The sequence below is a fragment of the Ursus maritimus genome, unplaced genomic scaffold (genome assembly GCF_017311325.1).
Source record: "Ursus maritimus isolate PB19 unplaced genomic scaffold, ASM1731132v1 scaffold_15, whole genome shotgun sequence".
Classification (NCBI taxonomy): domain Eukaryota; kingdom Metazoa; phylum Chordata; class Mammalia; order Carnivora; family Ursidae; genus Ursus; species Ursus maritimus.
Window position 1 is genome coordinate 35,211,126 of NW_024423897.1, and position 17,741 is coordinate 35,228,866.

Below are 17,741 nucleotides of genomic sequence, written 5' to 3' on the forward strand. Positions count from 1 at the left end.
GTAATTAACTGTAGATTATTCATAAATCAAGTATGTCCCCCTCTTGTTAAATGTACACGTTAACTACTTCACTGCTCATTTATTTATAAATGTTATAAATCAGAGAAAGATCATACATCTTCAATCAATCCATTTTGTGGATAACTAATATTCTGCATAAAATTAGGGTGAAGTGATAAATAGAACCGGAAGCTAATATCATCTGGGATTTTCCCTGACCAGTAGAAATTACTTCCATTGTATGTAAATATTTGTAAAGAAATTATACTTGAACAAGTACTGGATTAACTAAAAGTTCTATACCCTAGTCAAATCAAAGCCAGTATTTATTACAATTTATATGATCTAGTAATTTTTGTGCCATTTTAAGTTATTGCATTCTGACCTAACATAAAATTATATAACAGATAATTTTGACATATTACTAAAAACTATCAATATAAAAGGCAAACTAACCTCCGTGAGGATCTAATCTGTAAACAGGATCATACTGAGGATAGAGTGTATTCTGCAAATGAAATTTAGTGTATTGTATAACTCTTTCAATTACATCCTCAATATATACAGCTTTTGGCATGTTAGGGGATGTCATAATATTGATAGTTGTAAGACAGGCATCTGCTGATTTTGTAACTCTCTCCATAATAAGGTCTCTCCATAATCTTTCTTCTTCTTCAGTATCGTTATTCTATAAAACAGCACATTGTTAAGGAAATGGAAATAAACACACTTATAGGTTAAAATATTAAAAAATTATGATGTATCTGATTTTCATGGTAAGTGTTCTGATGTATGTACATTTTTTTTTAAAAGTAAGCTCTATGCCCAATGTGGTGCTTGAACTCATGAGCCCAAGGATTAAGAGTCATGTGCTCTACTGACTGAGCCAGCCAGGCGCCCCAGTGCATGTACATGTATGTTCATGAACATCAGGAATGAAGTACAAATACTGATGTTACTTTAAGATTTTTGTTTCAAAGTTTTCAAACATAATACACTCTTATCTTCTCTGGAAAACAGTGTGGAGGTCCCTTAAAAAGTTAAAAATTGAGCTACCCTATGACCCAGCCATTGCACTACTGGGTATTTACCCCAAAGATACAGACGTAGTGAAGAGATGGGCCATATGCACCCCAATGTTCATAGCAGCATTGTCCACAATAGCTAAATCGTGGAAGGAGCCGAGATGCCCTTCAACAGATGACTGGATTAAGAAGATGTGGTCCATATACATAATGGAATATTACTCAGCTATCAAAAAGAACGATTTCTCAACATTTGCTGCAACATGGACGGCACTGGAGGAGATAATGCTAAGTGAAATAAGTCAAGCAGAGAAAGACAATTATCATATGGTTTCTCTCATCTATGGAACATAAGAACTAGGAAGATCGGTAGGAGAAGAAAGGGATAAAGAAAGGGTGGGTAATCAGAAGGGCACATATGCACACTACTGGCTCAACTCTTACCATATGAGAGATTATGGACTCTGAGAAACAAACTGAGGGCTTCAGAGGGGAGGGGGTGGGGGAATGGGATAGGCTGGTGATGGGTAGTAAGGAGGGCACGTATTGCATGGTGCACTGGGTGTTATAGCAACTAATGAATCATCGAACTTTACATCAAAAACCAGGGATGTACTGTATGGTGACTAACATAATATAATAAAAAATATTAAAAAAAATATGCTCTATCTCCTAATTTCGCCACTAGATGACACTCCAATAACAAAATTATAGTATCTTCCATGTACTTTATCCAAACCTAAGATTTTAGCTAAAGACTATAACTGTATAGAGATAATTCTGTGTTTGGAGTATAAACATGATAGTCAAAACTCTGTAAGTTCTGCTTGCTGTTGTGTGAACAAAGCGAAAATTAAAACAACGAATGGTAGAGCTCCATTTAAAAGTGGTAAAATGTTATTGACTTGATCATTCCCAATACTTCTTTTTCAAAAACACAGTATTTTTGAAACAGAGATTAAAAAGTAGTTATTATGCAGACTACTGAAAACATAATTTATTTTCTAAAATGGATAATTCGACAACTGACAGAAGATTGCATTTTAATTTACGCACTAGCAACTTAATATTACAAATGGGAAGAAGTGCTTTTTTTCACTTTCAGAGTGAAAATGCTTCTATCACATGTTTACTTATGAAATACTAACTTTATACTCTAGGAATACTTTCAAATGCATTGTATTCAAAGCTTATATATTGGGAAATGAAGCAAATAAAAGCATGATATATGTAAAGCAGAGAAGGGCTTTCTAATCACTAATGCTCCAAACTCCATTACCTTTTTCCTAACTCTCTAAGCTTTCTTCCATTTTACTGCTTACATACCTACTCGAAAAAATAAGATAAGGTGGCTTTTCCTTAATATTAAAATCGCTGTATGGAAGAGTCATTTAAGGAGGTTTATCATTCATGTCAAATGTCAAGATTATCTGCAACACATTAAATAATGCTACAGCTTCAGGAATTAGAATAATTTCATTAAGACTGAGTCAGCCAGCTCTCCAGAACTCTAGATTCTTGAGATTTATTATAATTTCTTGTCAAAGTGTTTCAAATAAAATCTGTAGACTAAGGATGTAGTAGATTGCCACTACGGGTTTCTCTAAGCCCTTTGTTTCTGATTCAAAAACTAATTTAAAAAGGCCATTGGAAAAATATAGATATATTTAAGAAACCACAGAAATACCACCTGAGTGGTATTTTTCTACATTTTTTATTCCATGTAGATCACTTAGCAATCCTGTGGCTTCAGCAAACTCAAGAACATTTCTCTCATAAGATCCAGTGCATGTACTAAATATATATAGTATATATGCAAATATGAGAATGGAAATTCATATATCAAAAGTGTTAATAGTTATTGCTAGATGAGAATACGGACCTTTTTGAGCTTGTGTTTTGTAAATTTCTGCAATAAAGAAAATTCAGTAACTCAAAACTTTCCCAAATTCTTACCTCATATTAAATGCCCATAAGTATTAGAGTTTGTATTCATTAATGGTAGAGCTATCAAGATCAATTTGAATATACATATGATTCTGAAAGTCTGCTACAATGCTAAGAAGGTAGATTCCAGGCAATTTCCTTTTATCAGTTTATAAACCGTTACATTATGTTGCTACTGTTTTTGACATAAAGGTACTAAAATACATTAACGGTTGCTGTTAATGTTTATTGAGAACTTAATATGTGGAGACACTGTTAAGCACTTTACATGAATTAATTTATTTAATCCTTTCAATGACTATCTGAACTGGGTATAAAAATGGTATAGGGGTGCCTGGGTGGCTCAGTTGGTTAAGCATCTGCCTTTGGCTCAGGTAATGATCTTAGGGTCCTGGGGGATCAAGCCCCAGGGTGGGCTCCCTGCTCAGCAGCGAGTCTGCTTCTCCCTCTCCATCTGCCCCTCCCCCCACTCGTGTGCACTCTCTCCTGCAAATAAATAAATAAAATCTAAAAAAAAAAAAAAAAAAAAAAAAAGTATATTAGGATTACTGTTTTAGGATATGTTAAGAAAGCAGTATAAGGCTTGTAACTATTTAATTCTCCAGGAAGGTCACGAAAAATAATTACTATCATTTCATAAATGAAAAAATATTTTAAACACGATCATACACAAGGAAGAAGATAATGGAAAATTAAAGAACAGTCCCGTAAATTGAAATGAATTTACGTCTGTTGTCTGTTTATGTCAAAGCTGTGAATCAACAATGTAATTTTGAATTACTAAAAGTGTTATTTAGTAGCACTGCTCATGAATTTGTTGTAATAAGCTCAAATAAATGAAATTTGAGATTTCCCCTATAAATCAGAGTTCTTTTGAAAAAAAAAAAACAAAACTTGTATCTTAACAACAGTAAAGGTAAAATTAACAATATGGATCTTGAACTTACATGGTTTAACAAAGTGGAAAGCTTTGACCCATCTTGAATATTCTTCTCCAAGATATTTAGGACTTTCACAGTTTTGTCAGTGGAAAGCTAAAATAGCAACATATATATATATATATATATATATATTTTTTTTTAAATCAATCGTTGATAAAAGTGATAAATTATTCAAGAAACATGTACAATTATCACCTTTGGACTATGGAATATATAACATTACCACCCACTTAAAGAGTTGGAAAAGAAAATTTCCCCACTTAAGATTCTCAACTTAAAACTGAATTATGTAGAGAATTAATCACTTGTTTCTGAAAGAAAAGCAAACACAGAATGGGCACATATGCACACTACTGGCTCAACTCTTACCATATAGTCAAGATTTAGTTTGTTCTGATGCCTGGCTCCCCGTTCTTGTGGCAGTGATATTGAACATGCATATGAATACACACACAAACACACACTCTCTCAAGTTTTCATCTGTTGATTTAATTATAATATGGTTTCCACACTATAGTGTTACTCACAGGTGTCTTAAAATTCAAGGTGGTATTATGAATAAAGCATAAAACTATAAATGATAAAAGTTACAAATGTAAAATAACACGGTTTTTTCCCCAAAATCTTTCTTATTTTAAAAAACACCTATTTCATTTCTTACAAAGGATAATTTCTCTACCTAAAAAATTAGTAGCCGATTTAAAGGTTCTGGTAGGAGGCAACTGTTATTCATATTCTCCTGACTGAACAGTTCTCCTTTTAGACTCCTAGCATGCCGCTAGGACTCTCAACCAAATCTGCCAGAAGAGTCAAATGGAAGGATCAATAGAGTAACTGACATAAAGTACATTTTGATTATGCTGGAGTACAGAAACAAGTTCCCCCAAATACTGCTTTAGATAATTTCAAAACAGATTACTGAGACTTTTGGTAAACTTTCTATACTTTGAAAATACTCAGCAAACTCACCTTGTGAAATTGAAATATTAGCTATATATAATTATGGAATTTATGAAATAAAACCTACGACTGGCAGTGTCACCTCAGAGAACTGATGCCATTTTCCTACATAAAAAATAAATCAATATATCCCTCACTGCACATAGTAATATTATTGTGAACTAATAGCACATTAATTATTGGTTAACTATGTGATATGTCTGGCTTTAAAAATCAAATTCATAGAAACCTTTGTGCACTGTTGGTGATAATGTAAAACGGTGCACCCGTTATGGAAAACAGTATGGAGGGTCCTCAAAAGCCTAAAAATAGAACCACCTTAAGATTCATCAATTCCACTTCTGGGAATATATCTGAAGGAAAAGAAAACGCTAACTTAAGAAGATATATGCACACTCATGTTCACTGCATGATTATTTACAATAGCCAAGACATGAAAGCATCCAAAGTGTCCACTGATGGATGGACAAAGAAAATACAATGTGTGTGTGTGCGCGCACACACGTGTGTACATATGTATACACAATGTTAATGAAATATCTTGCCATAAGGAAAAGGAAGTCTTGCCATCCGTGACCTCATGATTGGTCCTTGAGGGCATTATGCTAAGAGTAATAAATCAGACAAAGACAAATGCCATATAATCTCACTTACATGTGGAATCTAAAACTACTACCAACAACCAACCAACCAAACACATAGACAGAGAACAGATGGGTGGTTGCCACAGGGGTTGGGGGTGGGGGCTGAGGTGGGTGAAGACGGTCAAAAGGTACTATTATAAGATAAATAAGTCCTTGGGATATAATGTACAGCATGGTGACTACAGTTAATACAATCCTGCATATCTGAAAGTTCCTAAGAGAGTAGAACTTAAAAGTTCTCACCATAGAAAAAAAAAAATTGTAATTATGTGTGATGATGGATGTTAACTAGATTTACTGTTGTGATCATTTTGCAATATATACAAATATCGACTGGTTAAATGGTAAACATGAAACATAATATCAATTATATCTCAATAAAAAATCTAAATTCATGGCACATTTATTACTTAGAATACAGGCAATATATAAACAAAAAATGAATAACTGTCTTTTAACTTGGTAAAAACATCAAAATATTTTCTAGTCTACTTTAAAATTATAAAATTGAAAAAACAGAGTTTAAGATGTTTAGAGTAAACTCCACAGGTAAACACTCTTTTATTCACTCTCTTACTTATTCTTGAAGAATAAAACATTACCTTCATATTACAGACTAGGAAATTGGGAGACTTAGAGTAGATAATTCTATACAACAGGGAGCCTGCCCTGGTTAGAAGAGGAGGGAGGATTTGTCTTGAAATTGTATTTACATAGCAATCATGCAGTAGTTTAGGGAGTAAATGGTGGTTCGTAAAGATTATGGGAAGCCATCCCTTGATGCTGTCACTATTGTCAGAAGTTCTTATCCATGAAAAAATACTCTGCTATTCCATTAGAATAGAATGAGACTATTTAGCAACAGAGAGCTCACAAGAAAGTCAACTCATGAAAATTATTACAAAGCCTACAGCAATGAGGCTATGTATTTATTACAATTAATGTATTGAGACTGTAGCTTTACACTTTAACCACTCTCAATGACTAAAGCAAATGCCAAAAAATTTTTAGTGTATTTCTACATTTAAATAATCTAAATACCTGAGATAATGAAAAAAATTAAACAGTGAAAAAAAATCCAGGCCCATGCAACAGTATGATTTTCTTTAGAATAATTTACAGAATACTTGAGTCTTATTTTTTAAAAAAGAAATAATTCAGTTAGACTCTCAGAAGGCAACCATAAATTGTTTTCATTATTATTTACTTTATATGTAATCTTTGTAATTTACCTTGAAAACTTTAATTTCAAACATTAGACTTTAAGTAAATATATAAATTTTTCTTTAGTGAGATACCTTATCCATTATACCCATTGCTTTAATTTTAGCAGATTCACTGCCGAGTTCATTAAGCTGATGTTTTCCTAAAAGAAGTTCCTGAGGAATTTCATCATCATCACCTGAAAAACAAAACCAAACAGTTTAGGTACAATGAACAGCTCAAAATAGTAAGCTTAACTTTTTAATAAAATTTCTGGACACACAAACAAATATAAACAAACTAAACAAAAAGCAACCTAAGAAGCCTCTGAAAACCTCAAGCAAACCCTGAATGAAAGGACAGGGATTAAAATGAGAGTTCTAAGATGGGAGGAGGAGATAGAGCTCTTATCTTCACTACTTTAGATATACTGTTGACCCTTCTCAACCAAACTCTCTGCCCCCAGAGGCTGACCTGTATGGACTACATCAACAGTCTCCCATGCCCTCTGGCTTCTGTTTGGGTTCAGCTAGTGGGGTGCCCTGTCAGAAGATCAAAGAGAAGGAGAGTAAGGTCAGGGTATTTATATCCCTGACTCCTTCCTTGTAAGATCTCCTCAGGCAGCCTATGTCCTCTGACTAAAAGGTTACTGCTTTTTTTCAAGAAGTCTACAACANTACAGAATGAGTTCTCACAACTTCTCTTTACCCTTTCCTTCTTTTGGAATAGGGATGGTAATAGTTCCATGGCTGCTAACCCCAGATTCTGGCACTATTCTGTCCCCAACTCTGTAACTGGTCTCTTTGTAAATAAGTCCTCCTCAAATTATCCTAATTTGAGAGTGCCATCTGCCTTCCTGTTGGGATCTTAAATGACATGGAAGACAGTTTCTCAGCACACAACTGGTAGGCCAAATAATGGAGAAATGCATTAATGATACTTAGGCAAGTAACTTTCACAAAACAAATACTTAAAAATAAAGGGTAATATAATATAAAGGGTAGTATACCTTTTAAGACATTTTCAAATAGGTGGAGTCATATCAGAATTATTGTATATTATATGGCTTTTGTAGAAATTAGGCACTAGTGTTTGTACCAGCTGAGAGACTGGTTGAGAGTAGCTCCAAAAACTGTAAGCAGTGTTACATTTTTATATTTAAAGATATGATCTTTACATATTATTATAAAAGGAATATATGAATATATTAATCCTACTGTATTCTAATTAGTTTACTATTTTGTTTTCCACATTAGATTTCGTATTACTTAAAGCCAGGGGCTGGGGTATTTATCTTTGCATCTCTAGCATTTATTTATTTATTTTTATTTTATTTTATTTTTTTTAAAGATTTTATTTATTTATTTGACAGAGATAGAGACAGCCAGCGAGAGAGGGAACACAAGCAGGGGGAGCGGGAGAGGAAGAAGCAGGCTCATAGCTGAAGAGCCTGATGTGGGGCTCGATCCCATAACACCGGGATCACGCCCTGAGCCGAAGGCAGACGCTTAACCGCTGTGCCACCCAGGCGCCCCTACATCTCTAGCATTTAATATACTGCTGCAAAGAGTAAGTATTCAATAAATATTGGCTATAAGAATAAATGAGCAGATGCATGGGTTCCTATTTCTGCATCCTTGCTCGTATTAGTACTCTCCTTATCTAGCACCTACTCATGTCTCATCTGAATAAAGGTTTCTTTAAATATCACCTACTTTGGTAGCTGCAGTCTCAGGATCCAAAAACAGTATCAATAATACTTGATTATTACACTAAAGTTTTCAGTTTCTTGATAACACAGACTACACTTGAGTGGCACCTGTATGGCTCAGTCAGTTAAGCATCTGCCTTCAGTTCTGCCATGATCCCAGGGCCCTGAGATTGAGTCCCACATCAGGCTCCCTGCTCAGCGGGGAGTCTGTCTATCTCTCTCAAATAAATAAATAATCTTTAAAACAAAACAAAAAACCAAAAAACATAGACTACACTTGACTCTACAACTAGATAGGTTTCTTGAGAGCACAGACCATGCCTCTGTATCCACTAGAGAACTGGTAGAAAGCTAGACACATAGGTAAATAAATTTATTTAAAACTGACTTTATATTTAGAGGTAAATAAATATATCTTAAAATGATTTTACCAAATGCAGTAAAATCCATATCTTCTAAATTATCCAAAATATTCTCTATTGAGGCTGTGAATCTCTTAAAAGTTGAAGAATCCATCATTTCTACAACAGAGAAAAAAAAAAACTTATCACATTACATGTAGAAAACTGAAGTTGAAGACTATGAACAAAGACAAACTAAAACGTTACCTTCAGGTGTTAGTTTTGGTTCATAAGCTTTCCTTTTCTTCTGTTTTTCTTTTTTCTTCATTTTTCTAGCAACTAAAATAAACATAAAGAAATATTGAAATATAGGAATGACAACTTAAAATATTTCTATTTTTGCTTCTAGTTTCCTCCAAAACATTAAACAATAACCACTGCCATTCCAAACTAAATATATACTGTCTTAATAATTAGGAGGTGTTAACTCACAAAAAGGTATCAAATATTCTTCAAAGTTAAAGACCTAAATTTAAAGAAGCTTATGTAAGAAATCCGTTCACACTGATGAATTACCCTCACTAAGGCTGGGAGGAGGAGAATAATCTTCCATGTCGGAATCTGATGGGCTTCGGTTTCGATAACGACCACCACCCGAACTCCTTCTTCCTTCATGAGAGTGGCCGCTTCTCCTATGATCCCCAGAGCTTCTTCTGTCACGCTCTTCATATTCCCAAGCTTTATCATCATCTTTTTTATGTCGTTTCCTAGAGGCTAGAAGCAAATCCCCATGACAAATAATTTACCTCATTTAAAAAGACTATTAAAACTTGTACTTCACAAATGAACCACATAGGGGAAAATCATTGTGTGGGTCTAGGAAACAGTCATTCTGTTTCATCAGAAATACAAAGTATGGTATAGAAATGGTATCATTTATTTTAGCATCCTATTATTTGAGATTTAAAGATTTCTACATGAATTTGGTTTGCTAATAAACAGGAATGTTCTGGGGATTAAACACAGCTCATTTCAAAGAAAGGTATTCAGTGAGTTGGTAAAGATAATATCTAACCATCAGGATTAATTAAGGCATGTAAAACAATCTTTATCTAGGATTTGAATGAAAAACAAACACCTTAAAGCATATGGATTATTGATGGGGAGCAGGGTTTGGAGGAAAAGTAAATTTCTGAGAAAGTATTATAGAATATGGAGTAACCACGTATACCAACAATGAAAAGCCAAGTTAAGCCCACAACTTAGGTATAAATTCAATAGACTCTGATAATCTAACATCACAGACCTACAGAGATAGAATAAATCTGTACAGTTGTAAATACTCAAATACTGAATTCAGTTCTCCAACAATGTACTTGCTTAAACCCAAGGAGAAAAGTTTTTAAGCTTATATATGCTACATAAACATATTAATGTATGTTACCTTCAGTCCCTTCCCCAACCTTCCAAGGGTCTAAGCATTCCATTAAAAATACCAGCACTGACAGGAACTTCTAGGCAGAACGGGCAAACAGATTTCATCTGACACATCAACTCTGATCAACTGGTAATAGCTGCCTAGAGCATATTTCCCTGAGAAAGCATCATATTTCAACAAGAAAGACTGATTAAAAATGTCTGTGACAAGTGACAAATATTTACCATACCTGCTCTAGGGTGTAGCACCACCAACTTAAAACTAGGATAGAGAACTGATGAGTCCTATATCTTGGGATCTTGTTGTTTTGACCACTTGTTGGTGACAATGAAGTATTTTCTAGTCTGTTGAACTAAATTTGACTCTCTTGCTTTCTTTGAACTGGCTTCTATTTCGAATTCCTAACTATGATCAATACCCAAATACTTAAGAAAAATCTCTTGCTTGAGTTGTCTTAAATCCTTAGATTTAAGGGGGCGCCTGGGTGGCACAGCGGTTAAGCGTCTGCCTTCGGCTCAGGGCGTGATCCCGGCGTTATGGGATCGAGCCCCACATCAGGCTCCTCCGCTGTGAGCCTGCTTCTTCGTCTCCCACTCCCCCTGCTTGTGTTCCCTCTCTTACTGGCTGTCTCTAACACTGTTGAATAAATAAATAAAATCTTAAAAAAAAAAAAAATCCTTAGATTTAAGGATGCCAACCTCTGGCCCATGCATTCTATATATGCTTGCGCCGGTGCCTTTAGGTGTGGGTAAACAATGTCTGTACCCTGGCTAATCTTACCCTTACACACTGCTTTAGCTACTCCTATTCAAGAATCTAGTTTGGTTTCTGGTCCTGGACCCTTCTGTTCAATCTACTAATAGCAGAACAGAAAAAGATAATTTTGTTTCCTCTTCTTTTTGGTCATAAGCTTGGCATAGCAAGATAGTTCATAAAAAAAATTAGTGCATATATTTAAATCTCCAATGATTTTCTTCTTAATTAGGCATAAATTTGACATGAAATATGAGGAAGAATTAGGACGTCCCCCCTTTTACAATTAGGGTATACCCCAGTACATTCTCTTAGTGAGAGGCTGCCGTATAAACTAATATAAAGTGTGTGTGTGTGTGTGTGTGTGTGTGTCAGAGAAACAGATCATTTATGCAGCATTCACTACTTTTTCAACAAGTACTAAAATACCTACCAAATATGAAGAACAACTAATAAGCTTGTTCAGAAATGCGCAGAAAGTAGTATTCTATGACCTCAAATATGACTTACTTAGTCCTTCTGAATTTTAATTTCATAAGAAATCCATTTCAAGCATTCAATTCTATTAGAAAACGCTTGAAAAATCTTAAAATTGTTAGCAAGAACATACAATACACTGTATTGGTGGTAGTTTTTATAGGCCTTGAAGATTTCTGTTTCACACTCATTAAACTTTAGGAAATTTGGATAAAAATAGGATGGCAAATTAGAAAAAAACCCATCCAACTTCTATAATACAGTATGTTGAAATTCACCAATTCACTGTTACTTGTTTTTTCTCTATTGCCCTCATAACCCTGAAAGAAGTAGGGGAGGACCTCAGCAGACAGGTAGGTAAAATACACCTTGAGTGTCTTCCACCTTTCTTTTCTAAATTTCACCTACACTGCTCCTTAGCTTATGTCTTCCCTCCTCCTTCTCCAGCAACCCAATGATCTTGTATTTGTGTTATGGCTACCGAAATTTATGTGGCCCAACTTTCAAAGTTACCCCTCAACCCTTCTTCCATCCTTCAAACAAAACAATTGCCTTAGTTTTCGATTTTTAGGAAACCAATTTGATTAAACTGCAGCAAAACCTTAAGTTTCAAAAAGTCTCTCAAAGCATCATAATGCTTGTGCTTATCTTCTCATAATACTTCTACATTTTGTACTACACTATATTTTCACTATACCGTTTTTGTTGTGGTATAATGACAATTTGGTTATTTATGTCAACAACCAATTGAAATTCTTTCATCTCTCAAATCAGTGGCTCCAGAGCCAATTTTTCTATAGTTACTTCTATAGAAATAAACTAAGAAAAACAGAAAGCTACTCTGTGGTCTCTTGAAAAATCCAGAGAAAGTTCTTACGCCTAGCAGGTTGAAGCTGAGGTTTTCTAACTAACATCAGCTTTCAACGTACTTGGGAATAGATGTAACAGGATCCATGGCTTTAAGATGACGCTATGTGCTCCTATAAGATGAAATGACAGCTCTCATAACAGAAAGCAAGGAAAAGAATAGTGACTGCACTGACGACAAACATAAGGCATGTGTGGCTCTCCCCCCTATTTTATACTTGGTGGGCATTTCTGATTATGCTATCCTTTCTACTTAACTGTGAGGTAGCTTCAAAATTCTCATCAGTTTAGCGATGTAGGGACCCACTCTCCATTAAATGGAGTTGAAGTATGATTTGAAATCAATCTGCAATTAAGGAACTCCTCCTTCTTAGCTATTCCCTTTAGAAATGTGTGATGTTTTGGGGATGGGGGAGAAGGAGGAGAAGTGAAGGAGAGGTATGTATATAAAGGGGAGTGAGTTTCTGGGCCACCAGATCTCCTTTCTCCTTTCCCTTTCCAGAACATATGTTCCCATATGACCAAAAATGTTTGATTATAATAAAAAAGTATTAACTTTAGCCATCGAAATATATTGCATGTAAATACATCTTATGATAATAACAAGTTATAACAAATATACATAAAATTAAATGTCAGATTAACTTTGCTATATATTTTATTTCAATTTTAAAACTTTGTTCATATTTGTTCAGTATTCATAGTCTACTCCTCATAGCTCAAGAGCTCACAATTTAAAGAAGATCAGAGTAAATGAACATTGAAAACTTTGGAGGAGGTAAAGGATTTCCATCAGCAATATACATTTAAAATTGGCAGCATGCATCTGTCCTTCCTGCCCTTGCTTGTCACACCTCAATCTACGGAAACTAGGTGGAAAAGGTAGAACACACTGGTGGTCTTCCCACTTCTTTTGGTCATAATGACTAAGTCAGTTGGCACACAAGTGAAGATCTCCCATAGTCTGTTTCCACTGAATGCCGTTTAAGTCAAACAAGGTTGCTGACCCCTCTTGGCTAGGCTCAATTCTCTTGCTCCAGAAGAAGGAAGATAGGGATAAAAGAGAAGAACTTTTTCAGTGGACCAGTAGGAAGACAGGCGAGGTATAGCAAGTCTAGTGCAAAGACAGGTGATCACAGTGTTGTAGAGAGGTAGCTGTGTAGTGAAGAAGCCAGCTCTGGAAAACAGTGAAACAAGGGAGGAATTCCAGGACACAGCTGGGCAAAAAGGAGAAGCCAGGTCCAAACCACACAGTTAATTGGCAATGTGGCTAATCCATTCATAATTTAGTGATAGTATGGTTTTAAATATTTCTTTACCTGGCTATCTCCTATGTGTCCTTCAAGACTCAACTCAAGTGTCACCTCTTCCAGTAAGCATTCCCTGAACCCCCAAGTACAATCCTGATGCCAATCCAATGTGCTCCCATAGCATCCTGGATTTACGATCACTGTACTTTTCTCACTGTGCTACAACTGTTTACATATTTCCCCCATTAGATTGAAGGCTCTTCAAAGACAGGGGCCACATCTTATTTGTATTTTTATTCTCAGTGCCTAGGATATATAGTAGGAGCTCAATAAATGTTTGCTAAATATAGACACATACCTGTGTTATTTGACACTAATTATAGCTCATTAAATTTTTTTTCTTGGTGCCAACTGATCTCATCTTTCGCACATTTTTTAAGTATAAAGAAAAAAAACTTGCTATACTATGTTATAAAGAATTAAATCACTGTACTCTTCCTACCCCCCCAAATTATGAATGAGACAAACACATCAATCTGCTTAATTCTAAAGTAAAAGAAAGTTATGTGATACTTACATTCAAAAGCTTCATCACTATCATTATCTTCATCTGAACTGATTTCAGCATATTTTGGCTTTTCATTAACTGTGCTACGCTTGCGTTTATTCATTTTCACACGTTCACAAAGTGGCATGGTGGATTCAATTTCTGCCAGAAGTTCGGGGGGTAATTCTTTTAACACTGATTGATCTATACTACCTATTAATGAAAGGTAAGAAAAGAATTTAAATCTGAAGATAAAAGGGAAATTTTAACTAAATTAGCGCAATAAAAATGAAATATTAGTATTTATGTAAGTTTTCTAAGCCAGCTTTGTATTTTAATAAAACACATATTTAAGACTCTAATAGGCTTCAACCTGATCTGATAATGCAGTTTTTATACATATATCATTATATAATAACTTAAAAAACATAAAAAGGGTAGTTACATCATCAGTTTTTGATATAATGCCTTCATTTGTCTGTGTGGACTAAAAACTTTCTAAAACGAGAGATCCACTGGCATTATCCAGTATATATGTAGTAAGAGATTCATCTTGCATTCTTGGTAGCACCCAAATTTGTTTTACAGAGGTCTGGACCAGTTAGTTTGAAAGTAATACTATCTCTCAGTGCAAATTTGAAGAGCTGGAAGACACTTATCATACCCTTCTCTTCCTCTATGCTCTTGGGTTGTGTACTGTGGCTTTTACCTATCACTGTCTATTTGAGAGGCATGGTAATGCCTTTAGTATTACAAAGAACTTCCTCAAATAGATAAACCAATAAATGCATTATACTGAAGAGAACAGAAACATGAAAGACAGGATAAATAAAAATATATTAAAATGTAAATGTCTATAATTAAAAATAGTAAATTCAAGTTTGTTATGAAATAAGTTCATATTTTCCCATGAAAGACTAAGGATAAAAATATAGCAACATAGTAACATTAACATAATATTTACTACTTAATCCCACACGTATACACAAATACACTAACAGTTGCTATTAAGAAATAAATTCTTACATCCTACTGAGAGCTTAAAAACAAAGAAGTAGCAAAAGCTATTTATTCAGGATAATTTGTCCTTGATGACTATTAATGATGACAATTTTAAATTACTTACCCTTGTAAATCTTTGAGTGGAAGTATAAAAATGATGTCTTACCTGCTAAATTTTAGAAATTGGGAGCAAAGAGTACCTCAGTGGTTTATAGCAGGGAATATTAGTAACTAACATCAACCTTAACACTGCAACATTCGAACGATAATAGTACTTATGTACAGGATAAAAATAAATCATGACAAGAATGTACGGGTACTGATTAAGACAATTTCAAAGCCTCAATATACAATCCCAATAATTTAAGAATATAAAACATAAATTATTAATCTCGATGGAAGAATAAGCCTTTTTTATTCTTTGTGCAACTTTTATTCAACACCATGGAGTTATTTCAGTAAACTTTAAGTCTTTTATTCTTCTAAGGACACACATAGCAAAAATTTTTACCCAACAAAGATGTAATACTTGTGACTGGTAATATTCCAAAGACTTCACTGCTGAGAATCCTGGGACATAATAATGTTGAGTATACCTATCTGTGTCACTTTCAAATCATATAACATTACTCCGTGCTGGCTTTCTTAATTCAACTGTATTTTATCAGTGAGGCCCACTTTTTAGTATTCAACTTTAGCTTTGGATTGTCCATAACATCAAACCCCAGGTAATTGGGGTTACCCCAGGTAACCCACACTATGCATTTCATTTAAAAGTCCTTAATGTCTTGGGGTGCCTGGATAGCTCAGTCAGCTAAGCATCCAACTCTTGATTTAGGATCAGGTCACGATCTCAGGGTCCTGAGATTGAGCCCTGCATTGGGCTCCACACTGGTAGCCTGCTTGGGATTTTCTCTCTCCCTATGGCCCTCCCTTTCTCTTAAAAAAAAAAAAAAAAAAAAAAAGGTCCTTAATGTCTTGAACACCTCTAATTAAATGTGTGGTTGTTTTGTTGGAAGGGTTATGTTTTCTAGTATTTATCTTCCCCTTTCCACATGACCTATAATATTAAGTATGTATATATTAATGGTCAATAAATACTTTTTGATTGCCTGTCATTCATAATTTCCTATGATCACTTACAAGTGTACTTTCCGTATAGTTTCTGAATTGCTATATTTTATAGGCAAATGAAGACATTTCCCAAATTTTAAAAAATGGAAATGCTTTCTTTTTTGTACTACCTAAAATGTCATAACCTTTTTGGGTATTTAAATACAGACAGCCCAAAGTATTTGGCCTTTAGTCCATCATGAAATTTTTTAAAAAGCAGATTTCCCTGATTTTGTTCTGCTAGACTAAGTTCCCATTCTCAGAGACATATCTGACCTGATACTAATAAACCAGAATTAAAATTATCCTGCAGATAAATATACAAAAAAAAAAAAAATCAAGGGTCAAAATATGTATTGGTACTTGTACTCTTTACAATGGTTTATTATATCCCCAGAGCAAGGGGTCTGCTCTCTTCTTTCTCACTTAAAAAAAAAAAAAAATCCTCACAATAGCCAGACACAGAAAACTTATATTTGATAAAGCAGGCATCGAAGCTTATTCACTGTAATTTACCACCTCTTATTCCCTAAATTAAAAAGAATGCTATCAAATTTAAGAGCTTTTGTAGTCTGTAGATCATTTTAACCTCCGTATAACTCTGAAAGTTACAGCAACATAACTCAAATACCAAACGTTTCATTTCTGAAGATGACCCAACTTAAGAAAAAAAAAAAAATCCAGGGGTGTCTGGGTGGCTCAGTTGTTAAGCGTCTGCCTTCGGCTCAGGTCATGATCCCAGCGTTCTGGGATCAAGCCCCGCATCGGGGTCCCTGCTCAGCGGGAAGCCTGCTTCTCCCTCTCCCCCTGCTTGTGTTCCCTCTCTCGCTGCCTCTCTGTCAAATAAATAAATAAAATCTTTAAAAGAAAGAAAGAAAGAAAAAAAAAATCCAGCAATGAGTAATGTCTCTCAATGTACTATCCTCCAAAACTGAATCCTGTTTCATTGTGAAGAGAAACACCTATTCCACAGGTTTATGCATTTTCTGAATTAAACATCCTTTCTCCCTTTTAGTAAAACACTTTATAAATTGATTCACCCAGGTCCCTTGATTACAAAGGTTAAGAGATAAAATCTTTGACTTTCCAATACTCAAAATCAGCATATTTAAATACATTATCAAGGACTGAATAACTGACTCAGCTTCAATAGATATGAATAAACAGTAAGTACCTCAAATGATGCCTCTGATGTATTTGGTTATGTTCTTTCCCCTGAATTAGGAAATAATCCTTTAAATGCAAAAATAATGTCTAATTCTCAACACAATGATTTTATAAATTATTGTTGTTTGTGGAGTTATTTGTTCTTAAAAACTTCAGATTGCTAGTACTTTATGACTATCTTTCTCACCTCATTTCTCCCATCTCTGTTACTTTATTCTTTATATCAGGTGTGAATTACCATAAAATTTCAAATTACTGGCTTGAGGAGATAATGTCATTTAGTCACAATTTTGTGAAGTACTACACTTTCAGCTTTTGTAGATATACAGACATAGTGCACCTCTATTTCCTAGTT

At 34.5% G+C, this 17,741-nt stretch overlaps 1 protein-coding gene across 2 annotated transcripts in view; it reads right to left on the reverse strand.

The window, feature by feature from the left end:
* Positions 1-17,741, reverse strand: part of NIPBL (NIPBL cohesin loading factor) — a 188,411-nt gene that overhangs the window by 53,665 nt on the left and 117,005 nt on the right. For both annotated transcript variants that reach the window (XM_040630495.1, XM_040630496.1), the window contains 7 exons: positions 14,135-14,317; positions 9,349-9,546; positions 9,040-9,111; positions 8,863-8,952; positions 6,816-6,919; positions 3,920-4,006; positions 457-688 (listed from right to left, as the gene is read on the reverse strand). In XM_040630495.1, the coding sequence (XP_040486429.1) occupies positions 457-688; positions 3,920-4,006; positions 6,816-6,919; positions 8,863-8,952; positions 9,040-9,111; positions 9,349-9,546; positions 14,135-14,317 (966 nt within the window). The remainder of the gene's footprint in view (positions 1-456; positions 689-3,919; positions 4,007-6,815; positions 6,920-8,862; positions 8,953-9,039; positions 9,112-9,348; positions 9,547-14,134; positions 14,318-17,741) is intronic.